This window comes from Cupressus sempervirens, chromosome 11 (assembly GCF_028749045.1).
Source record: "Cupressus sempervirens isolate cs-2001-9-10 chromosome 11, ASM2874904v1, whole genome shotgun sequence".
Taxonomy (NCBI): Eukaryota; Viridiplantae; Streptophyta; class Pinopsida; order Cupressales; family Cupressaceae; genus Cupressus; species Cupressus sempervirens.
Window position 1 is genome coordinate 408,456,840 of NC_143128.1, and position 25,783 is coordinate 408,482,622.

Genomic DNA, 25,783 nt, shown 5'->3' on the forward strand with positions numbered 1-25,783 from the left:
TACAACAACAAGTTTCTCGCATCTTATTTATGCGTACAAAAGGACATAAACTCTCAAACATTCTCTGACATATTTTGACATTTGAAAATTCTTGTTTGAATGCTTCAAAAAGTTCACTTTGAGTTATATCTATGAAATGTTTTGGATGTTCAATTTTGGCCCCTGTTTCTTGATCTTTAATTTGTATAGTATCACGTTTGTTGGAAGAAACACGAGAATGTGTGATCCAAAATTCAATAACTTGTCTTTTTACTTCTTCAGAAATCTTGTCTTTTCGAGGAACTCTACAAATATTCACTCAGTTATTCTCAATGTTATCATCTAGCATATTTCTCCTCTTGATGTATCTCTAGACAGTTCTTCTAGATGTATGTAGTACATCAGAAATTGCACGTACCTGTTTTCTATGTGTCAATTTTCTACTAGATATAGTAGTCATCAATGCTCTACGTGCATTACTCAAATCACCTCGTCGAGTTGTGTTATCAATTTTGTTATAAGCATTTTACAAATTTTCAACTATTGTTTTATTAATATTATGGGCATGGCTTTTCCTGTTATCAACACCCAACAACTCTAAAATAGGTCTCATATCTTTTCTCCTAAATAACTTGACAAATAATTGTGCCTGTCCAAATATACTTTTGTCCTTGAAATGTTCATCCCACATGTTTTGACAATGCTTTTTGATAGTGTTATCATTTATCATATCTTTAGATGGAATTTGGTTAAAAAGTAGTTCTTAATCCAAATCCATCAAATTTTTTATGCTTTCTAATTTGTCTCTATCAATAGAACTACCAATTTCTTCCTCTTCATTACTTTCATTTTCTTCATGAATCTCATCATGTTCAGGAATTTCAGTAGGTTGATTTTGAGCATGTTTTGTATGGCCTTTCATTTTGTCATCTATTTTTCTATCATATTTCCTTGATCTTTTCCTTTTACTACCCATTGAATATTTCAATTTATAGAAAAAATAAAATAAAAATTTAGATTTCACTAAATATCAGCTAATGGTTCAATATATAATACATAAAAATAAAAATAATTAGAAGAGAAAAAAAGCACCTTCAAAATATTCGATCCTTTGCAATATTGATTAAATCCGCAAAACAATTGTTGAAAATTGCTTCAAAATTAATTGTTTTTTGCAAATCTTCTTCCAATTTTTGCTGTTCTTGTATATTTAATTTTTAAAAAAAGGGAAAACAATATTTTTTTATATCAAATAGTCACATTAACCGCTAGCGGTTTCTCATGCCAACAGGCACCGTTACGGCTGAAACAGTTCCGGTCGAAACAGTCTATGTGGCAACCAAACAAGCAAAAATCAAAACTTTTGTAAACATCTGACTTTGAAGGCCAATTTGACCTACTAAATTGAAGTATTTTTTAAAACTAAAAATATACTTTTTTAGTTCTTGAAGTCACGATCATGATTGTATAATTTTTTAAAAGTTTTGATTATGAAGAATATGTTATAATTTGAAAATATTACAAGTAGTTATCTTAAGATTCAGGAAGATGTCTATTCAAAAATAAGAAAAAAATAGTAAATCATGTTAAAAAATTAATTTTTTTGTATGTTGCACTAGAGGAGAGAGTCTTCTTCAAGAATATGTAATTTGTTTTAAAAAATATGTAGATTTGATGGAAAAAGTTTGACGAGAGAAAAAAATTGTCTATTTCTGATAACTTTGACTTTGACCAGTTATAACGTAAAAAATATTAGCCAAATTTTAAATTTTCTTTTTCGGTGCACCAGGTATACATGTTAACTCTAACATATTCCAAAATCAAACCAAAATATGAACATTTGCATATATTTGTTTGACGGGAAAAAAACTGTATATTTTTATTATTTTTAAAAAAATTAAAAATACACTTAAAAAATTCAAAAATAAATAAAATTTTCACTCAATTTTTTTAAAAAAAATTATAGACATAAACTTCATCCAATTTTACACATTTCATTAGTTTACATCATCTTCAAATTCTAAGCACAAATGCCACTTTTATTTCGTTAAAGTTGAAGACTTTAAATTCTGATATCACTTCTCCTTTATAAAAGGTGACATAGGTTTGTGCTTTTACCCTAAATTTTGTGAAAGAATTGGCTCTAGAACACTTTAAATGGCTCTTAAGATTCACTAATGTACACATGCCTAGTCATGAGGAATTAGCTCCCATTATAGTCGCCGCCAAGGCATATAGGGCGAAAGTTTAAAAGGGGAAGAAGTCTAAATGATACGATGATGCCTCCTTTTCACCTTCTTTTGCGACTTCTACCAATTTTGTAAATTCGGTAATATGACAAACTGGCATCTTACCATTTGTCATCCTCAGAAGATGAATCGATTAAAATTCCTATTGTAACAGTCATCTCTCAAATCTATATGTATGAAGTTGAATGATTAATGAAAGGTCGGGGAATTTTTGCTGTGAAGTACTTTTTGTTGCAAAGTCAATTAAATGGTATTTTATGTCAATCATTTTTTGTTCCAGTAGGTATTGTGTTCAGCCTATGTTTCCTTTTTTTTATTATAGAGAATTAAGGAGGAACAAAGCTTCTTTCCCCTATTTTCAAGATCATGAATGAATGTGATAAGTATTGTTATGATTCATTCGGCTAAAGATTTTGTTAGCATTTGTTTACCATACTGGTAAAGAAATCAACGCATACAGACAATGGAACAAAATAGCAGAGTTATATTTGCATATGCCAGACATACATTATGTTTTATAAGATGAGAATAGTAGAGGATGCTTTACAATGATCCTAGACGAGATATAAATACTATCCGCCGAACCTTCCCGAAGGAGTCTGTCGGCCACAAACATTATGTCCACTACAAACTATTTACTCATCGGCTACAAAATACAAAACACTAATGACAATCATTATGTCGGCTATAGAAATACCGATGGGACCATCTAGTCGGCTGACACCATCCTCCCCAAAAAGAAAAGTCGTCTCCTGACGACTAACAAAATTAGGAGACAACTTATAAACAACACAAGAAATACTAGAGAGAAGGGGGCGTCCCAAATGAGTGCTGTTGGCGACGTAACTCATACACCTACTCTGTCCTGATGCAAGGATCTGTCTGAATCTGAGAATTAACCTCGACGGCCTCCTTTAGAAGAAGCGCAACATCCATAGCCTACCTCCTAGCTAACTGCATCTCGTGCTTAGCCGCATCCTTATCTTGGATAGCCGCTTCTGTACCTTGCCTAGCCACATCCCTCTCCTGCACCACTGCTACCATATCTGCCAGTAGTGTCGCCCGCTCTATGGCCCATGCTGCCTGTTGGTCAGCCATGTCGGCAGCTAGCTTTTCTCTAGCCTCTCTCTTAGTTGCCAATGATTTCTCTGCTACAACCCTGTCTGCCTCCGCACGCCGACGAGCATAGTAAACATCCTTATACAATCCCACAATCTCATGTGCCAGCTTCATAAGAGGGGTGTCACTGGGTCCCAACTCCAACTTAGTAGCCCAAGCTGTCATCATCTCAGCTATCTCCACCACCGACCAACCCCTTTCTACAAAACAAGTCTGAAATCGTCGAGGACAGATCCCACAGATATATACTCTGATCAAATGCCACTCCCTCTGCCGAGTCAGAGCCTTAATTGCCACATCTTGTCCCTTCTTCAACGCAGACTTCATAGTCGTGAGGTAATCCCTGCACCTGTCCTCATCCGACCCATAATCCTCCTTGGCAAAGTCCTCCAATGACCATTCCGCATCACTATTCTCCTCCTCATCAGCGGGAGCCATGCCCACATCCAGTGCCGCCTCCTCTGCTGTCGGCGCAACCATGGCATGTGACATTCCCTCCTCTTGAAGCTGAGGCTCTGGTACTACCAGTGATGTTCTTGAATGCCTAGGAGACTGAATGGACGGACCCCACTTGGAAAGAGTGAGTTGAAACTGCTACCTCAAAAACATACTAGCTCTATCCATCACCTCCGGTCGTTTTGACTATCTAGGCTCCATGTTCTCCTCCTCCTATATTGGCTGCAGTACTGGTTGGGCTAACTTGACTGGCTTGATCTTTGCTAATAAGGATGATGAAATCGTGACAGCTACATCACAATCAATGACATCCAAACGAACCTAAGGCTCAGGCTCTGGTGGTGGCAACTGTGCTCTCTGTGAGACTGCGACAGTAACATCTGGTTGTGAAACTTGCTCTGCTGGTACAATTGGAATCACCTCCGCTACAACTGTCAGCAATATCTTGGCGACTGTCTGCGGGACAACATTTGTCGCTGTCTGTGGGACCATCTCCGTCACTGCCCGTGGGACAACTTCTGCCACCGTTGGAGGGGTCATCACGACCGGGGCATGGCACTGGCCAAATGGGAGAATGACTGATGTGCAAGTAGTCAAGTGTGCCGAAGTTAACAGTTGAGGAGGGGTAAAGAATGTGGACCCACTACCCGCTGCCTCACTGCCAACTTTTGCTGAAGTGCTCTCCTCCTCTTCCATGAACTCAACCCCGTTATTGTCCAAAGTGTTCTCCCGTTTGCTATCTGTATCTCCCGAAGTGTCCAGTCCTCGGAGTACTCTCTTCTGGCCCGCTACTGTTCCACCTATATCCAAATGGCGCCAATAGAATATGGGAGGCTCCTCGTTCACCAACTTTCCCCTTGGAGGAGCCTCAGAATCATCCAGTGGTATTTGGCTAGTTGTAGCCTCCAGGAACAACCCAATGGCATGGTGCGGCATAAAAAATGTTCGGTGCTGAAGCGTCATGAATTTCTCCATCCTGTCGGCAAGGACTGAGGCCCAATCATATACCATACCCTACATGATGCCATTCATGAATACCACTTGCGGCAACGCTATATCTGAAGCTCGAGTAACACCTATCAACCTGCTCTTGATGACGTCCATGATGCATCGCCAGTGACCCTCTCGAATAAAGTCCCTGCGAAGCCCTTTGCACTTTGACCCCTGAACTGCTGCATCCCTCTCCATGGGTGTAAGATCTCGACACACTAGATCTATCCAATGCTCCTTCCGTTCCTATGAGAGTTTATGGTTCTTGATTTCCACTTTCCTCCCTTCGAGGCCAGGGATGCCGAAAACCTTAGTGAAATCTCTAGGTTTAAAGGACACTGTCATCTGCTGCTTCTTGTACAGGAATGTACTTGTTCTGCTTCGAGCGCTATATGTCTTTATCATGGTGCGCAATACTGATTCGAACAACCAGATGGAGAAGATGGGAAGCTGGATGGCCCAATGTACCTGTGTCCGCATCAGAATCTGTTTAATCTGGTCTGCCTCCGGGGTCTCCTACCACCACCTCTGGCATTCACTCCCACTAAGACTCTTGAACTAGATGGTGAGATAAGTGAGTTCCTCCTTGGTCTTCTGCTTCTTGCTACTAGAACTCGAGGGGCCTGTAACTCAAATCCATGATGCCAAAACTCTTGAATTCTTTTCCATATTTTCTGCCAGCTGAGTCTTCCACAGCTTCTACTTGCCTGCCGATTCCATGACATAACCGCTTATTTCCCTTTATAGAAAGTTCCTCTGTTCGTTACAAGAACAACTTCCACCTCGCGAAAGAGGCAAAAGAATATGTTGGTATACCCTTCTCGCAGACGGAATCCTAACTCTTGCAATTTTTCTCACTCCTCACAAAACCCTGAGCTCCTGCTGCTTACACGTATTAGTTCTTCCTTTGCTTCCTTCAACAATGCGATTCAAATTTCCATTCTGATCAAACTCCAGTGATACGACTCGAGACTACCGATTATTCTTTTGCATCCTCCATAAGAACCACAGAGACCCCTCCACTTATGAAAATATTAAAAAGGAACAAGTCCATCAATGTCGGCTATCCTCATTCACAGAACAACTTCGCTCCAGTTCTGTTGAGGTCAGAAATAAATAGAATGATCAATCGGAGTCTATCACAAGCCTGCGTCTAGCACTTCGATTGTGCGTCACAAGTGAATGGGAAGATCTTGCCTACTGAAACTCTTCGGAACGAACCTCGACCAGATCCAGATCCCTTTGTGAACTACGACATGGTGATTGCAAGAGTCGCATGCAGGAGTGGCAAAATAAAATAACAACATCGGCAAGAAAAACACGACGCGATTTATTTTTAACAGTCCCACGGTTAGGGGAGTTGGTTGCGGCAAATTCTCGCGGAGATGTGCCCGTGGGCCATCTCCCACGGAGAGTTTCTCGCAGGGCATTCTCCTGCGGCTTCTTTTATTTTATTTTATTCCTTTTCAATTTTAATTTTTTTTAATTTTTTTTTTTTTCAAAAGAAAAAAAATACAGGGCATCTCAAATTGGTGTCGAAGTCTGGCCATTTTCAAATGACGATGATGATGATAAGGGAATCTTTTGAGTGTTCGGCGATAGTGCCGACAAGGAGAATTGCATCTTTCTAGTATGGCATAGTTTCAATTTGGATTCGTTGACTGCCTGCGAGACCTTTTCCTCGTCTAAGGTTGACAATTTGATTGCTCCATTGTCCCTGACCTCTCGGATCTAGTACGGTCCAACCCATTGAACCTTAAACTTTCCCAGCTTGATTTCATTGCGACCATCATAACTCAATACTAACTGTCCCGGTTGGAATCTGCTACATTTCATATGCTTATCATGCCAAACCTTGCGTCTGTTCTATGCCACTTCCATCGCCCACTGTGCCAGCAATTGCTTCTCCTCCAGCTTATTCAGATTGTTTAACCTCTCTTGTAAGCTTCCATCATCATCCAGCTTGTTTTCTAACTCTATTTGCAGACTTGGGATCATGAATTCCGCTGGGACTACTACTTCATGTCCAAACATTAACTGGAATGGTGTGTGCCCTGTCGTCACCTTGTACACCGTGCGGTAAGCCCATAGGGCGACAGCTAAGTTTTCCTCCCAGTCAGCACCTTCAATCGGACAAGATTTGTAGATGATGGATACCAAGATTTTATTAGTAGCCTCCGCCTATCCATTTTCTCTTGGATAGTACGGACTTGACAGTGAATGATAAATCTTAAACTGAGTGGTGAGTAGTCGAATAATATGATTCGCAAAATGTCCTCCCCTATCACTTGCTAATTGCAATGGGATTCCATATTTGGTAATGATCTGTTCATAAATAAATTTCGCAGTGTTGACGGCCGAGTTATCTAGTAATGCACGTGCCTCCGCCCACTTGGTCAGGTACTCCGTTGCAACGATGATGTACCAGCACTGTCAAGTTTTGCTCGACCTCAGTCGTCCAATAAAATCTAATCCCCACCGCTCAAAAAGTTCCTACGCATGGGAGGGGTTAAGTGGCATGAAATCTCTCTTCAGCGGCTTCCTGGCCCGTTGGCAAGTGTCACATTCGACGATCCATTCTTGCGCGTCATTGTACACTGTCGGCCACCAGAGACCTGCGAGCAATATCTTCCATGCAGTGGTGTCGGGTCCCATGTGTCCTCCTGCAGGATCCTCATGTGCTTCTTTTAACACCTTCTGTACCTCTTCTTCTAACACACACCACCGAAGAATATGATTTGGCCCCATTTTATACAATAATCCGTTGATCAATTGAAAGGTACGGCTATTGATTATCAACGTGCGCCTTTCACTTGGTGACATCTTCGTGGGAAATTGTCCTGTTGATAGGTACTCGCCGATACTCTTGTACCATTCCAATAGTACCCCAATCTGAAATCGCTGTGTGTCAGGAAAGTCGTCATGCACACCCTTTGCTGGTTCCCCTATTTTGATCCGCGATAGGTGGTAAGCACTGACATGTTTCTTTCCTGGTTGGACAATGATTTTGAAAGTAAATTCCTGCAACAGGAGTAGGCATCTACTGATCCTCCCTTGGATGACAGGTTTATTAATAATGTACAATAGGGCCTGGTGATCAACATAGAACACAAACGGTGTAGCAAGCAAATAATGATGGAATTTTTGCATAGCATAGACCATTCCCAACACTTCTCTTTCAGTCGTGCTGTAGTTCTACTTGGCCTTTGATAACAACCAACTGGAAAAGTATATTGGGTGATCCAGTCCGTGGTTACCTGTCTGTGCTAGGGTCATGCCGATCGCATAGTTAGAGACATCCACATGAACATGAAACTCTTTATTCCAGTTTGGATATGCCAAGATGGGTGTCGTAGCCAGTCGTACCTTTAGCCCTTCAAATGCCTCATCCTGGTCTTTGTGCCATCTAAATGATTCTTCCTTGCAGGTTAACCTGTCTAATGGGTATGACACCTTGGAAATTTTTTTAATAAAACTCCTGCAATAACCTATATGCCCGAGAAAAGAATTTACCTCCATCACATTAGTAGTTGGCTACATTTCAAGAATTACTCTCACCTTGTCAGGGTCTGTCTTTAACCCTTCCTTACAGACAATGTGTCTGAGCAGTCTTCCATGTAGAACCATGAATCTGCACTTCTTGGGATTCAACGCCAACTGTGCTCTGTGACATCTCTCCATGCATTGAACAAGTGCTGCTAGGTGTCCGTCCTCTGTGCTAAATATTGACCAATCATCCAGGAAGGCTTTGAAGTTTCCCATGGACATCTTGTCGAAGATATGCAATATAATTTGTTGGAATGTGGCTAGCGCGTTACACAACCCAAATGGCATCTAGTTGTACACGTAGACCCCATCTTCGACGAAAAATGTTGTCTTCAACTTATCTTCCTCCACTATAGAGATTTGATTGTATCTGGAGAACCCGTCCATAAAGGAGTAAATTTCATGTCCCGCGACCTCCTCCAGAATGTTGTTTGTGAATGGAATCGAAAAGGGATCCTTGATTGTGACTGCATTCAGGCATCTGAAATCGATGCATATCCGGATCTGAGTAGTATCCTTCTTCAATGAGATGACTATCGGTGACACCCATTCACTGGTCTGTATGTTGAAGATTATGCCAGCTTCCAGCATCCAGTTGATTTTTTCCGTAACCCGTGCCGCATAGTTCTTGTTCATCCTGTAGGGTCACTTTCATATAGGTACGACTCCTTCCATTAGCGGGATGCGGTGCACACATAATTTCGGCGATACTCCCTTGAGGTCCTTGTATGTCCATGCAAACACATCCTTGTATTCTAGAAATATCTTGAATGCTGTGGCTTTGAGTACTGGATCCCAGTTATCTCTGACTAGTATGTTCTTCGGCTCTGCCTCGTCCCCCGAATTCATTGTTTGCAGCATAGCTTCATTATACTTGATTGTCTCCCCTTCAGTGAATGCATGGGCAGGTGTAACATCCAACGGTGCCTCTCCCTCCTTTACTTTGGTAAACTCCTTCGGATATTCGTTCACTCTCGAGCCTTCCTCAATTGAAAAAACATTGCAGTTGTGAAATAATTCATAGTCCTTCATTTGCTAGTGGTAGAGACCGTTGACGGAATCCAAGTCGTCATCCGTTGATCCCCCATCCAATTGGAGGATGCCCTCTGGTTCCATCCGTTATCTGCCTTCATCCTCCTCTTCCTCAGAATTTGATGACAGGGCCTCTTCCCCTACCATTTGGGTATGTAGATCATTGACAAATCGACGGCCTTTACTTTCCAGTGATAAGGTGTTCTTCCAATCGTGTCAGGCTCTTGCTTCGATAAGCCATCTACGGTCGAGGATGGCATTGTATCCTTTTCTTTTTAATGGAATCACCATGAAATCCATCAAGAACGACTGAGTGCCAATGGTTACCGGTTGTGCCATGAGAATACCCAATAGTTTAATGCCATGTTGAGCGGCGGTCAGCAACTGAAATCTCGAAGGCCACAATGTCGGTTGTCCAAGTTTCCTCTAGGTTTCTTCCGACAATACATTTACGTCGGACCTTCCATCAACTATTGTGTTCGTGAGAACATGTCCAAGGATCCTCATCTCGATGACTGCAAGGTGTCGTTCGGATGTCAGTGCCAGCAACATCTGATCTTCTCCGCCTTCAACAATCTCCTTTTCCTTTCCTCGACTTGATTCTTCCGCTGATTTTTCCTTCCCACGACTTGGGTCTCCCAGTGAGTTTGGAACTGGTGTAATATTTGAGAGAGCAGATTGGAGTTGGGGTATGGTGAGAAGCAAATCATTTATCCTTATTGGTACCTCCGTCTGCAAAAAATTTTGTACTATGTTTTGTTCCGTGAAATTCCTTGTTGAAGTGTTGGTGGTGTCCTGAGGTGTGGCCGCTTGGGATACATTTTCAACCTCCGCCTATGCTTTCGCAAATTTCCTCTTTTCTTATCTAGGTATTCTTTTTCTTATTTTCGCGTAATTGCCATAACTTCTTCCTCATCTGTTTCGATAGTGATCAAGTTCACTCTGGATTTTGGACACTTTGAGTTGTCGTGATTGCTCGGTCTGCACCATCAACACAAGAGTTGAGGTGTATTCATCGTTGGACACTCCCGCGCAAAATGTCCCCACAAGTTACATGCGCAACACTGAACAATCGGCCGTCCATTTGCATCATACTGGATTCGGCTTCTGCTTGTATTGTTATTGTTATTGTTGTTGTTGTTCTGTCCACGCCGATTATTCCTGTATCCTCCATATGTAGCACTAACGATATTCGTGTTTTCGCTACTACCCGATGGAGAAGCCTCTTGCGTAAGAAGCACTTGCAGAGATCCTCTGGTCTTTATGTTAAAGGGGCATTCCTTTTTCGAATGGCCCATGATTTGACAAATGTCACATAATTGATTCTTTGGATAGGATCCTTTAGTATGCTCGTCGATCTTGCACTCTGTGCACCACAGATCACTGCTTTTTGGCTCCTTCTACATGTTTTTAAACTCCATCATGCGGATCATGTCCTTCTGCAGGGCACAGACCACCTTGCTACTGCCTTCATCGTCCCTGCTATCTTCGCCGAAAGGCTCGTCGTCATCAAAATCAGAGAAACTAGTCTTCTTCTTCTTCTTTATCTTATGCTCACTTTCGAGATTCAAGGTTCTGTTATAGGCTTCCATGTATGACGATGGCGGCACAATTTTCATTTTCTTCTATAGGTTTAGGTGTAGGCCTTCCACGAACCACCTTTTTTGGAGTTTGTCCGCCGACTTATTTTCCATTTTGTTTATCAAATCTTTCAATTTCCTGGTGTAAATGTGGATAGTTTTGTTCTTCCCCTGCTTGGTATTGAAGATTTCTGCAACAATTTCATTATCGTCACGCAACAGTTAAAATTTGGCAAGAAAATCCTTTTTGATGTTATTCCAATTGTCTAGCTTCTATGGATCTGTACTAGTAAACCAATCAATTGCCACGCTCTGTAGGGTTGCCAAAAATTGTCTCATCCAGTTGTCTTCATCAGTTATGCCATTTTCCCTCCAAATCGTTTCACATGTTTTGCAATGTTGGATGGTATTGGCCGTATCGTCGCCATCAAACTTCGGCAATTTCTCTTTTGGTAACACCATCACGATTGGTTTTTAGTAAACAAGCGTTGCTCGGTCCTGCAACACTAGAGGACTGCACTTCCACACCGACAGACTGCACTTACACACTAGCGGACTGGTCTCCCACACCGGTGGACTCAACAGTTGTGAACCTTGGTGAAGAAGGGTTTTTTAAAGTCGTCCCCTATGGAAGTATATCTCGGATGAAGAGTTCACTCCACACTCTTGCTCCGTCGACACTTTGAGCCGTGCGAGGCGATGCTCTTTCGTCTAGATTCTCTTCCCTCAGCGAACAGGAATTCAAAAACTCCTGCCGTGCTTCTTCCACCAATTCCACTCCTTGTCAAGTCTCCTCCAACAATGCCTCCACACTCTTGTTTCCTTCAGCAATCTTTTGGAATCTTCGTCGGTGGTCTGCCTGCTATGCTAGAATTAAATGTTCTTGTGCAGTACAGATTCCATCTTTTCCCTTGGCCTTATTTCGATCCTTGTTAAGCTGATTTGGCATTAATCTTCATTCCTCCCACCTTCCAAGTTCATAGGGCAACGATGCCAAATGTTTACCGTACTAGTAAAGAAATGAACGCATACAGACAATGGAACAGAATAGCAGAGTTATATTTGCATATGCCAGACATACATTATGTTTTATAAGATGAGAATAGTAGAGGATGCTTCACAATGATCCCAGACGGGATATAAATACTATTCGTCGAACCTTCCCGAAGGTGTCCGTTGGCCACAAACATTATGTCCGCTACAAACTATTTACCTGTCAACTACAGAATACAAAACACCAACGACAATCATTCCGTTGGCTATAGAAACACTGACGGGACCATCCAGTCGGCTGACAACGTTCCTGATTTATCAGTTATAGTTTAGATTTGAATTTCAACTTATTCTAGTCTTATGCGAATAGATTTATGGATTCATAAGATGTGTGGATACGTGAATCTGTTTCAATATTGAGAAGTCTTTCTTGCCTAAATTAAGTTCTAGTTAGGCTTAATTTGGTTTGTCTCTTCTGCTCTCGGGTTAAGAGTATACCCCACATTAGTTTTAGGAATAAAACATAATTCCTTGAACATCATTCACATAGGGAGTTGTACCTACCAATTTAGAGAGAAGCTAGTAATCAAAGAATGGCTTTTCAATTGTTGTAAATAGATATTGTTCATCAATTAGGCTTTAAGAGTCATATCTTCACAAGAAATAAGAAAGGACAAATCTGTTTACCAACAAATATTTTCTAACCCTTGTAGATTTTCTGCCCTTGGTTGTGGCGGTGCTTGAGTTGCTTCCTCTTCTAGCTCAACTTGTTGAGGAGAAGTTCTCTTCTTCTTACCTTTACCTTTTTGAGCCTTGTAATATCCAACTTATTTGTCAAGTTGGTGCACTATTTCCTACCTCATAGTGGGCTGAGCTGTAAAAGTAGGTATTGTTACCTAAGCTCGTTGACCTTTTGCTAGGCGGGCCGTAGTGTGGAAAACTACCGCTTGAGGAATTGGATCCAACTTGAAAGGTCTTTTGATCCAATACTTTGTCAGTTTTATGACATGCCTAGCCCTATGATTGATAGTTGAGTTTTCTTCTTTGTCAATCTCAACATTCATAATTGGTCAATCACCAATCTTCTCCCTATTGAACAATGGATCAAGAACATCCTCGATATCCTATTGCACTATCTTCAAAGGAACCTTTATCTTCAAAGCACTGGTTGCCAAATAGAGAGTCATCCTACAATAATCCCTTATTCGGATATCATAGTCATCCAGTGATCCTTGATTGCATCTTCATGTTGAAATGTCTTGCTAGCTAAGTATTGTACTCTACTAATGTTATCAAAATAGGGCCGAGGAGAATTATATTCATCCAAAGGATATTGATCCCACTCAGACTCAAAAGATGGAATATCTTGTCCCCGGACCACACTAAACGATCCTATAGTAATGGGCCACACCCAGGTTATCTTATGTTGCTTCCTAACTTTGTCATATGCAGACAAGAGTTGTCGAGTGATCTCCAACAGTATAAGTTTGTCACTTCGATATCTAGGGAGATTCTTGGGATTGAGAGTGATATTCGCTACCCTTAAATAGATGAATGTCTGATACTGGATGTAGTAGGCTCCAACCTCTGAAATCTTAGCCGCTGCCTCATCTTACATCCTCTTCGCATAATCCCCCTCAATAAACTAGATAATTGCGAATATAAATGCATCATTTACTATCTTGTATTCCTTGCTATGTTTTGGAAGCTTTTTCTTTACCAACTGGGGATAAACTATATATGGCCATGCATTTGCATCTTGCATACTCTCCTTTTTAAACAATCTTGGATAGTTTGTTGCCCTTGCAGCTAATAGGTACACCAAATAAGATGCCATGTAGAACTTATGGTTATTCTTAATCGCCACTAGCTGCTCACCCAAGTTCTCACTAAGAATTGAAGCCTAATCAATTGGCATCTCCGCTATTGTAATAGTCTCAATAAAATGCACCATTCATATGTTCAGGTGTCCTGATGCTGGCAACCCCATGACACTAGTCAAGAGTATTATAGAATATTTGATATCCTCTTTCATGTAACCTCTTGCCATGTCTACTTTGCTTGCTTACAACCTAGAGGAGTCTTATCAATGAGGTATGCAGACTGGAAGATTTCAAACGCTTCCTCTATGTGTTCCCTATACCATCTTTCTGCTTGGTGATAGGTTAATTTGATGAACTGATCTATCCTTGGAAGATGGAACACCTTCTCTAAGTTCTTAGGTTGAAGATCTAGTGCGATCTCTCCAGTTATACTCTTTATGACCCTTTCTTCAGAGACATAGTTCTCTGCTAGTGTCATGATCAACTCTGAGGATTGCACCAATACTAAGTGTGATGCTATACTAACTAGTCCTGATCGGATAAGAGTAGAAATCATCGAGGACCTTTTTGTAGGTTTGTTTCCCAATACTGGGAATGGGCTCAAGTTTGTATGACCAAATTTGGTGTCTCGGATCTCTGAATAATCATCTTGGAAACGTGACTTCGTCGAAACACCTTGAAACTTGAATACCATGGGTTTGGGAACCATCTTTGTAGCAAGGGAGGACGATGAAGAAGCCATTGAATCTGCACAAAAACAATGTCTACTAGTTCAGAGTCAAAGAAAAATCAATTAATACCAACCCTAACGATGACTCGAACAAAACCCAAAAAACCTAAATGACGAAAACACTTTAAAAACCTAAATTTAAGCTTGGAAAGCATAAAAGGGCACACCTGGCTCACCTCAGAGGTACACTAGGTGGGCCTTTATTCTTATAAAACTCTAATATTTGAGAGTGCGCACTAGTGCACCTCATGGGGTGCACCTAGTGCGTATCCTTATATATCATCTTCAATGCATAAGGAGGATAAAGGTGCGCAACTGTGCACCTTTATAGGTGTCTTAGTTTTCTTAGTTAGTTTCTTAGGATTTCAAAAAGAAGAAGGTGCGCAACAGTGCACCTAGATAGGTGCATTGTTGTGCACCTTCTTTTTGTGTTAAGTGTTTTAGTTTTTTAATGTTTTGTAAAATAAAAGGTGCGCAACAACGCACCAAGATAGGTTTTTTGTTGTACACCTTTACTTAGTGTTTTAATTGTTTTTTGTTTTTGTGCAGGTGTGAAGTAGGGAACGATGATGTAGAGTTGCACACCTGATGATGTACGGTGGTGTGATACGAGAGGCTTGGAGCAAGAAAATAAGGTGACAAGGGAAGAGGGGGGGGGGGGGGTCCCCAAGTTTTATAGACCTGGGACTTGGTGCACCCTTTGGTGTTGTGCAATTGTGCATCACCAAGGAGAAATGCCTTCTCTTTGTGTGCTTTCCTTTGAATTTTGGTACACTAGCGCACCTGAGGAGCTATGCTGGTGCGCCATTTTTTCTTTGCAAAAATGACTTATCCTCTCACATGATGATTTTTGAAATTTGGGTTTTCAAATAGAAAACACTAGATAAAACCTTAAAAAAGACTCGGATCCTAGACTAGGGATCCAAAAAGCTAACAAATAAAGTAGGGGGCCCCCATTTCTAGGTGAAATGGGACGTGCATTATGAAACCACAACACATCCTCAATCCAAATATCTTGATCCTTTCGGATACGTCTAATCCTATTATAGGCTCTTCTAGCTTTAATCAAAGCATGGAAGAACTTAGTGTTTAGATCACCAACACCAATCCGACAATCCTTGGACATCCCTCCAAAACACCTCTACTCTAAGCAGGGTTTTTGCAAGTTCATTTTTCAAGCTTTTCTCCTCTAAGAAATCTTCATTAGACATACCTACTGGAATGATGTGGTTGTTAAACACATCTAACGCAGATTCAATTTTGTTTTTTACTACAAAAATATTTTTGAAGCATTCCTTATTCCAAATTTTGATCTTACTTTTTAATACTTTCAATCTTTTAGAGAAACAAAAACTAGGAGTTCCATTAAAAGTATTACTATCTTGCCACCAAGCTTCCAAATTTGGAAAAAAATCCTTGTCTCTTCACCACATGTTTTGGAATCTGAAACTACCTTTACCCTTTTGAGAAGAAAACAAAATAGAAAGTTGTACTGGGAAACGATCAGATAAGGAAAATGGAAGAATACAAGATTCCATTGCAAAAGAAGAATCAACCCAAAAAGAACCAACCAGAAACTTGTACAATCGCTTTGAAATTCTGGTGAATTTCTCCCTATAGTTAGTCCATGTGAATTTACCGTTTGTTGAGATAACATCAAATAAATGATTGTTATTCATGAATAATCTAAAGTCCACCATGACTTGAGAAGTCATCCTTAAACCCCCAGATTTATCCTCTATCAAGAACAACATTAAAATCTCTTGCTAATATAACCTTGCCACCATCTATCGAAGCTAACTTATCAGAAATTTCAGTCTAGACCTTAAGTTTGTCTCCAATTTTAGTTGGTCCATAAACATTAAAGAAAGGAAAATCCAAGTTATTCTTCTGATTGAAAACTTTTCCATAAATCTAGTGATGGGATCTCTCTAATTTGGTAACTTTAATGTAATTCAGATTCCATAAGATGTCCAAACCACCAAAGGCCCCAACCACTTCTTGAAAGAAACCTTCCCATTTATTACAAGACTGCAAGAAGCTAAGAGCTTTATCCAAATTGATTTTCATCTCCTGAAAAATGATCAGATTTCCTTCCATTTCGTTTAACGCTCGTTTAACCAAACATTTTTTGTCAAGGTTCAATAATCCCCTGACATTCCATGTAGAGATTTTCGTTTCTCACTAAGGGAGCATCCTACTCCTTTGTCTTTCTAAGATAATAAAAAACATTGATGATACCTTTCTCATTAGCCCTTTCTTCCCTCTTCTATTTGTTAGATCTCCTACCCCTATCTACTTTGGATTTACCAAGTAGAACATTAGCCAATTGACTCATATTTCTAGGATCCACATTTCCTAATTCATTTGAACCAAAGAAACTATTTTCAGAGTCTCAATCATAATCCACTTCAGTATCATATTGCATATACATTTTTAGAGCATTCATCACCTCCACTGTCATGCCAAAAATCCAAAGGGCAAAAACCCACCAACAATTTTCTTTTTAAAATAAAAACAAAAATAATAACACCACTAAGTTTGATACATTGAATTGCACATGTTAAGGTTTAGGTATAATGAGAAACAGCTACGTGACCCTCTACCGATGTCCTGACATATAAGTTTATAATCAATAAATAAGGAAAAGATCGTTAAATCTGGGCATTCGTTATTAAATTGATTTCGACAATTGTTTCGTTATTACTTTAATTTTAAAGTAATCTATTATAACTAGAATAAATAAATCAAATTTTCTTAACTCCCAATACTAAACAACCATCTGGATGTATAAATCAACACTTAACATTTAATCTAATAATCTAACTTAATTTTACAACCTTTACTAATCTAAAACATTTTAAGATAAAATAATATTAACTTTCAATTTAAGAACACTATAATCACTTATAATAAAACTTGATTAATTTTAAGACAAATTAAATATGCTAACTAACTTATCTTAGACAACATATTAACCAATAATGATATTAACTTTTCTTAAAATGTAGAACTTTACTAAATACTAAATTAACTTTATAACCTTCTCAACAAACTTGATATCAAAATGTGAGGTCGACTCAATAGATTTAAAACGTTTATTATTATCCACTATAATGTTAACTAATCAAAATATTAATAAACGATATAATTGAATTCTTCTAATAACAATTTAAGTAAATATAACTCTAATTATTTAGAAATCACAATCATAGAACTAACTATCTAAAATAACACCTAGCATTAAATTAACTAAACTTTATTTAATCAAACATAAACAAGACCTCTAACCTTGAAACACACTTCGATATCCTACACACAATTAACACTATCTATTACTTAAAAGAAAACTAGTTTATTATGATTTACTAACATCAACATATCATCACTACCCTAATCACGTTCTACTCCCAATTCTTACAAATTTTCATTAAATATATTATTTTGAAAATTAAGATAACTAAATAATACTTCGATCATACAATTAAATTTTTTAAAAATAAGAATCTATTCATTAAACACCAAGTTAATTAATCTTCGCTTCTATCCTTAATTTAGAAAATACTTTTAAATTTCCTTTAAAAAAAAAAAACATTCATTAAATTACCAAGGAAAAATAAAACTAACTAAATCCCACTTAAATTTAAAACTAAACTAATTAAATAACTTTTACTAATACTACAATAAATATAAGTTCTAACATTGCTAATGTCTATGATACTAAATTGCCTACTACTAACTAACTATCATAATACTAACATTTAAAGTCGCAACTAAAATAAATTATTGAAAATTAAGACTAAATAAATTTCATTTAATTAAATTTACTAACATTAATAATACTCTAACTTTTAACTACACTAATTTAAAACTAAACTTTATTAAACCTACAACTAACCTAACTAACCCGCATTAACCCTCTAACCACTCACATACTACCTACCACTAACCCTCCACTCACCCACTTGCCACACACCAATCGAGACTTCCTTGGGCGGTCTCCAAGGCGGGTACGCTGCCCAAGCCTTGCGTTGATAGGGTTGTGTACCCTCCTACGTGCGTGGACAGAGCCAAGGTCAGGGGCTACAAAAGGGGAAGGAAAAAATGTTTAACACTCATGCAAAAACATTGGCTTAAATGCCCCTCCCAACAAACCACTTTCCTAGCCAACACATGGTCTAAGTAAACCTGTGAAAATCTAGGAGGATACAAGGGTCACTTCAACCATTATATTGATTGACTTTAGTTCACAAGTTTAGGTCTGCCCCTCTGACCAATCTGACGCCAAGGAAAAGATTGAGTGGGGTGATAAGTGTATAAGTTATCACATAAAGATTAGTTGGTGAGACTTGGGGTTAAGCTTATGAGGATATTTGATTTAGTATTTATTTATTAGGTTAAAAGTCTCTTTTTTTCTTTACTAAATTTAGAAAATAATTTTTTTTTTTAAAAAGGAATCAATTAGAATATTCTCTATTTCTAAAAGGGACTTGATTTGCTTTCCATACAAAATCCAGAGAGTGTTTTTGCTCCTTGGGGATTTTTTTTTTTTTCAAAACCATATTTTTCTCTAAGTTTTAAATTTTCTAATGTAATTTCATCTTTGACAAGGGAATATATATACTTTTTCTTTTCTAATTAGATTTAAGCCAACTATGTCTAATAAACCAAGGGCAATATTATTGATTTTCTTTCTAATGTTGATTACATTCATCGAGTTCAATTATTGTGCTTTAAACCAAGACATAGGATTACTTTTATTCCTAAGAAATTACAAAAAAAACAATGGAGTCCAAATCAAGCATCGAATTTTCCTTAACATACTTGGAATCTTAAATTGTATAACAAAATATCATCATTCTATCAAATTAGTCTAGATTAGATGAATATGATTACCAAACATGAGAATGCCGCAGTGAAGTAGAATTGTCATCACATCTAATATCTAGTAAATGTATGCACAACTGAATACAAAAATCTCATATGCAAAATCATCTTCTATTATTCAACCTGGTTCAAGGCTTCCTTGGGAAAGAACCAGTAAAAAAACTCGACATCCTTGCCACTTCAACAAGAGTTTAAATACACTTTTACATAATATTACAGTACAATTTGAATTCTCTTCTTGGTCCCAAACAAGGTATCCTTTTCAATATCTTCAATACATCACGGTGAGCATGGAGAAGACGAAAAACGAACCCTGAGACAAAACAAACATATCATGAAGAACACATCAAGCATGCATTCCCATCTCGATTTGCACAATAGGTTCAAAATTGAACCAAACTAGGGATAAGGTGGATTTTCCCAATAGGAGACATCGACCACAATACCATAACATAGCCCTTTCGAGGCTAAAATCTCAAGAACTTTCGTTCTTCCACAAATGCCCTTTCGAGGCCAATAATACAAGGATTTTCATTCTCTCACTTCTTCAAATTTCACAATTTCAAAACATAGTATGTGATGACAAGTAGGGGCCCATAACACCCTACCCTCTTTTCTTCTTCTCGTCTTGAGAAGAGACTCTACACTATTGGGGTCCAACTAAAGCCCTTCCCTCGTACATGGCCACTTCTTCCCTATCCAAGGGTGAGTAATGCCAAAACAACCCACAAAATCCCTTCGAAAAACAAGCAAAACATGAAGGAAAACATTCAAGAAAACATGTTTCAATCCCTCCCAAACATACTCAACACATATACAAGCATACAATGAAAAAGAAAATACGATGACTTATGCATGAATCAAGCATGAACAACATGAACAACATGAACAAAAGAGATGAAGAACTCCTACCTTCACAATAAGGTTATGGTAAAATGATCCAGTTTGAGATGAGCTTTTCTCTTCCTTCCCTTCAATCTTGAAAACTTCTCTAAAACTAGAGATTGGGTAACAACCAAAACTTCTCAAAAAAAACCTATTAATGTGATCGTAACTCAACTAGACATTAGGTAAACCTGAAGGTGGAGTTAAAGTCACCAACTCATGAAGGAGACCATCAATTTTCGTACTGAAGCAAAAATGGGGTTTTTGAGTGACCATAAAAGTCAACCAAAGGGGCTCAGGGGGTGGAAAATGTCCCCAACCCATACCCATACCCCTTAGGTACTTAGATTTAAAGATTTTAGGTTTTTAGGATTAATTTGAGACCTATCAAAGCTAGGAATATTTTAGGATTTACTAACAACCTTCAAAAATATAGATAACTCACTAATCTTAATTAGGGTAAATTAATCTCAATACTAACTGATTAACAAAAGGTTAACCAAATCCAACTTAAATCTTTAGGTTACTCGGTTCCCTCTAACTATCATGCTGGAATGTATACACAATTCACAAATGTCAAGTGACACTAAAAAAATAATATTACGAAGCATTAACATTTACTGATTACAGAATGATACATTCACCTAATCCACAACACAAATAAAATACAAACAACAAGGTTTGCATCTTTCATCAGATTTAACCCTGGGTTTCCACAATTGATACATAGGGTTCAGTTTTGTTTCTCCATTAAAATTTTTGGCTAAAATATCTTGCACACTCATTGCACACATCAATAGCTCAAGAAAATCACATGCATATATATTAAAAAAAACTATTTGGATAGTTACATAAATCAGAGCATGAATCTTTCATAAAATGAATTATTTAATTCATTTCTACCCATATTTAATCATCCAAATCACATAATCAATAGAACATAACTTATTCATTAATTCAAATTAAAGTACCAGAATAATCATTGTTAGGCATGCATACACTTAATCATCATAACAACACCAATTAAAGAATACCGAACTATCTGAAGCATAAAACTTAATCATCAGGATACCGAAATCAACACCCTTATCATCAGGTGAAAATGCCTCATATCATCGTTAGTAAAATTTCAATGTTTAAACAATTGAGATAATGTAGAAGTTCGCTAATCAATGAGTATATAAAACATGGATGTATCAACTACTCTAAATTTCATTAGGAGATTCACAATATAAGCATTACTTCATATCCATTTCAATCTCCTATAACGGTTTTAACAGAGAATTCATATTTTATAATTACATATGAGGAGGGTCCTTACATCCACTGACTTACATCGAGTTGAATGATCAACTTTCGAATTAGAGCATTCTCCTTCTCCCAAAAATATATACTTCAGAGAATTGGTCTTTTAATTCACAAGTATAGTTTTTAAAATTATTTTCTTGGGGATCCAAATCTTTTCTAATTTGTTCTTTTGCTAGTGATTACCCACAGGGAGATTATTTCCCTCTTTCCTTTCCTCAGAAATTGGCAGTTCAATTTCAACTCTCTGTACCCATACGCCACTCCCTGACTTAAGATTAATAGATGACAAGATTCATTTGACAATTGCAATCTTGATTCTTGCAAAAAGATAAGAATCATTTCTTATAATCTCTTCATCCACTTCTAATAGAGTCCCCATGGATCGACCAATATGTTCTAAAGTCTCGTCTCCCTAATATTCAAATCGGTTCCTCATAAACTACTAGAGGGATCAGGTGAAAATTCGTTTGCCAAGGCTAGATATATAACAAAGAAGATTCAAAGAACTAATTTTGTTGATCCAGGATTTTGCTTCGAACAGATTCTTCTTGAAAGACAACAATGAAGAATCCTTTGGGGATGAATTTCACAACAATATCTTCACCCTAGTTCTTGTGAATCCAATCTTTGATTTGCACCTTGTTATGTCTCACCCCAATAAAATGACAAATAACTACCATTTTTTCCTGAGATTAATATCCAATTCAATATCTTCAGAAACTTCAATATCAATTGAATCCCCCGACTCCATCGAATGAGTCGTAGGAAGATATTTTCTCCCTCTAAAATCATTTCCCTTGTCACCATGCCACCGATTCGTAGGAATCCTCCCCCTGCATCTCCTTCCTTATTAATATAACAATTTAAAATTATATTTAAATATTTATTAATTATAAAATCTTAACAAATTTAAAATACTTAAAAAAACTAATTAAAAAAATCATATATAAATAACATGTTTAAAGGCCCACCGACTTGTATGCAGGGTTGCCGTAGCAACAGAGTACTGCGCCAACAGTACATGTTGTTGTTGCATAAATACTGTTGTGCAAGCAACATTAAAATCATCATCGATGGGGTTAGGAAGAGGAGGGGAGGTGGGGTGGTGGCCCACCTCCCACTAACTATATATTTTAAATCAAAACAAAAATTGTTTCCAACCCCCCCCCCTCAAATTAAGATGAAACTTCTCAATAATTTTGTTTGTTAAAATTTATATTTTTATAATTATCAGAGTAATTTATATTGTCGTAATTATTTAAATATATATATATTTGATAATTTTCCAATCTAGATCTAATAGAACAAATACGAACAATCATCTTGATTTCTTTATTGTTCAAACCCTACGCGAATAAAAAATATGAATCTCTAAACTAACAAAACATGGGTTTCAAAATCATCAATTTTTTTATAGAGGATTTCGAATGAAGAACAATCAAATTCTTAAACAAGGTTTTCAGATTTAAATCACAGACAATTCGATAATGGAAATCAATTTCCTCAAACAAGGGTTTCAACCCAAATGAATTTTGAAATAGATCAACCAATCACAAAGAAGACATAATGATTTCATAGAAGAAACTACTATGCAAAACTCATGTGATCCTACTTGAATTTGATGCTAAACAATGAACGCACAGAGCTCGCAAGCAATTTCCCCTTCTTTCGAAAACCCTCTTCTTAGAAATCGGCTCATCAAACTCTGTGTGTGGAGAAATGACCTCTAATTTCTTAATAAAGAGCTTTCCACAAATTAGGACTTTGATTTTGTAATCACACAAAACTCTTTTCCTTTATTATTTTATTATATTTTAATTTCATTTGTGACCTTTTTGCAACTTTAATTAAAATAACTTTATTAAATCAATTCCTTTCTCTTTTTAATTAAATTACAAGTGTCTATAATATAATATTTATTAATTTAAATAATAATAATATTTAGTGTTTATTATAAAAATGAACTCCTAAATATATTATTATTAAATTAAATAAATATGATTATGCCAAAATTAGAACTTTGATTAAATCTTTAAATTTAATTCTTTTATTTAATAAATTTCTCTATTAATTAAATATAATTAAATATTGAATTTTATTTATAATTTTTTAAATTAAATTATCTTTTAATTTGATTTAATTATAATTGAAAATCACAACAGACCCACAAAATTAAATACAAAAACCCATAATAAAGTACATAATATTAGATCAGACTCAAGGGTAAAAATCACAAATTTACGTCACTTGATGAATTTGAAAGGGTAAACAACTCAAATACTTGTCCTACTTTATAGGACAATTGGCTTAAGATTAGGATTTGGACTCAAGAATTATCTCCTCTCTTTTACCATTGAGATACTGCGATAGGGCACGCTCATCTTGACAATTCAGGGAAGTTGATGCCCAATACTTGCAATCTACATAAAATTCGAGCATTTACATACACGTATAATCTAAACCAAACATGCAATGGCGGGTAGTGATGCATCATGTAGATCCTGACTAGCAAGTGACTACGACTCCCTCCCTCAACCACATCAGAAATGTCGAACATAAAGTAAAACATATAGGTACACCATACGCATGCAAGTATGGGGTAAGTGACTATAGAAACTGGATATAAATAATCCATCTATCTATCATCATGAGATAACTAAAATCACTATATACTAACATCACCATCAAAAGAGTAATCATGAACACATGAAATAATTAACTCATCACATATATAAATAGAGTATGAAATAACATCAAATCAAATCCAATAACCAAGTATCGTTAATCATAAACCAAACTTAAAAGAATCTGACAATGTGACATGAAAAGTCAATTAAGGGTAGGCATTACAACTTACATTCACATATGTATGATTTGACATTGTAGATCTATTGCATTTGTGGAGACATACTACATTACCATTCTATATCATTCACACATTTACATACAAGCTTGTATACATCCTTGTGGATAGCGGAACCAGATCCATCCATAGAGATTTGACAAGCGAGGTGAATATTTACATTTGTTTTATTTTACATTCTTTCTTATTTTACCATTTTCTTGTGTTGAGGTGCAAATTTAAACATTTTGCAGAGCAAGAGTTTTGGATCTCAAAACTAGAGTTTTAGGTTGCAAGTAGATCTTCAGATCTCAAAAATTTGTGCAGAATAGGTCAAGGACAATTGCGTCCTTGACCCGGGTTTTCCTTTACCCTTTAGGTCATCCTTGACTACTTTAGATTGTCCTTGTTAGTGGATTTTATATTTTTTAGATCCAATAGATATGAGTTCTTAGGTCTTGTAACGTTTCACTTGGGAGCCGAAGAGAATTTAACCTATTTTGCAACATTGTTTACTAAACCATTTCTTGATTTATGCATTTCATTCTTATATAGGGGCCATGCTAATCTTCTCTGTATTGTTCCAATTTTATTGGATGTCTTCGAACAGGTTCGTAATCTAGAACAATTCTTGTTTCTGACAGATTTTGATAGTAGTTTTTTAAGATCTAAGATGACCCCCCTAATTCAATTTCAAGGTAATTTTTGTGCTTTATTTATCATTTCATATCATCCATCTTCATGTCTCAAATCTGATCAATACATGTGCTTAGCTCTCATATATATACTTTCTTGTTATTTGCATTTCAATCAGACAATTTATTTGCATTAAATGCACACATAATCAAATCAATCATTAGCATGACCATAAAAGGGAAATAATATCTTATAGAAAGAGATCCCCTAAGTTTACATCTTGGAAAAGGATCTAGATTTAGCATTGGCACCCCTTCAAAGATAAGTTCCATTCAGAGCGCATACATTGTCTTATACAGACGATAACATGCTAGAAGGAAAATTGAGATGGGCATGTCATAGAGCATAGTCATGAAGAACACTATCAAAAAGGGTGAAATTGTCACAAGGAGAGCAGGGGTACATATGCTGATGACACAATGAAGCATGCTAATACCAAAGCTGTTATCAAGTGATAAAAGAGAAGACATGATGCAAATGGCATAAGGACTATTATGATGAGTAGAGGGTGACATAGTCATGAAACAGTGGTTCAAAAGAATTCAAATGCCACTCTTCATATCATGCAAGCACTTGAAACATCATTCTACAAGAAAATCATATTTATCTTTTAAATGAAAACTAAATGAAGATGTAGTCATCAATTGAAAGAGTTGTGTATAGATTCA

At 37.2% G+C, this 25,783-nt stretch overlaps 1 protein-coding gene and 1 non-coding gene across 2 annotated transcripts; both read right to left on the reverse strand.

Moving 5' to 3' along the window:
* Positions 1 to 6,659: 6,659 nt before the first annotated feature.
* LOC149530191 (uncharacterized) lies at positions 6,660 to 8,561 on the reverse strand. The gene is made up of 5 exons (XM_089808174.1): positions 8,352 to 8,561; positions 8,051 to 8,246; positions 7,365 to 7,783; positions 7,004 to 7,223; positions 6,660 to 6,916 (listed from the first exon to the last, which is right to left on the reverse strand). Exons 1-5 carry the CDS (start codon positions 8,559 to 8,561, stop codon positions 6,660 to 6,662), a joined length of 1,302 nt encoding a protein of 433 aa, XP_089664300.1.
* A 16,367-nt stretch (positions 8,562 to 24,928) lies between these two features.
* LOC149530192 (U6 spliceosomal RNA) lies at positions 24,929 to 25,031 on the reverse strand. Its single transcript, XR_016359356.1, has one exon. It is a non-coding gene; the product is annotated as a U6 spliceosomal RNA (small nuclear RNA).
* Positions 25,032 to 25,783: the final 752 nt, after the last annotated feature.

Excerpts from the sequence above, each read along its gene's own strand:
- LOC149530191 (XM_089808174.1), bottom strand. The coding sequence starts at position 8,561 with ATGTCCATGGGAAACTTCAAAGCCTTCCTGGATGATTGGTCAATATTT. Across the intron at positions 8,247-8,351 it reads TAAAGACAGACCCTGACAAG|GTGTCATACCCATTAGACAG; the intron begins GTGAGAGTAATT and ends AAAATTTCCAAG. Across the intron at positions 6,917-7,003 it reads GATTTATCATTCACTGTCAA|GTGCTGACTGGGAGGAAAAC; the intron begins GTCCGTACTATC and ends GTCCGATTGAAG.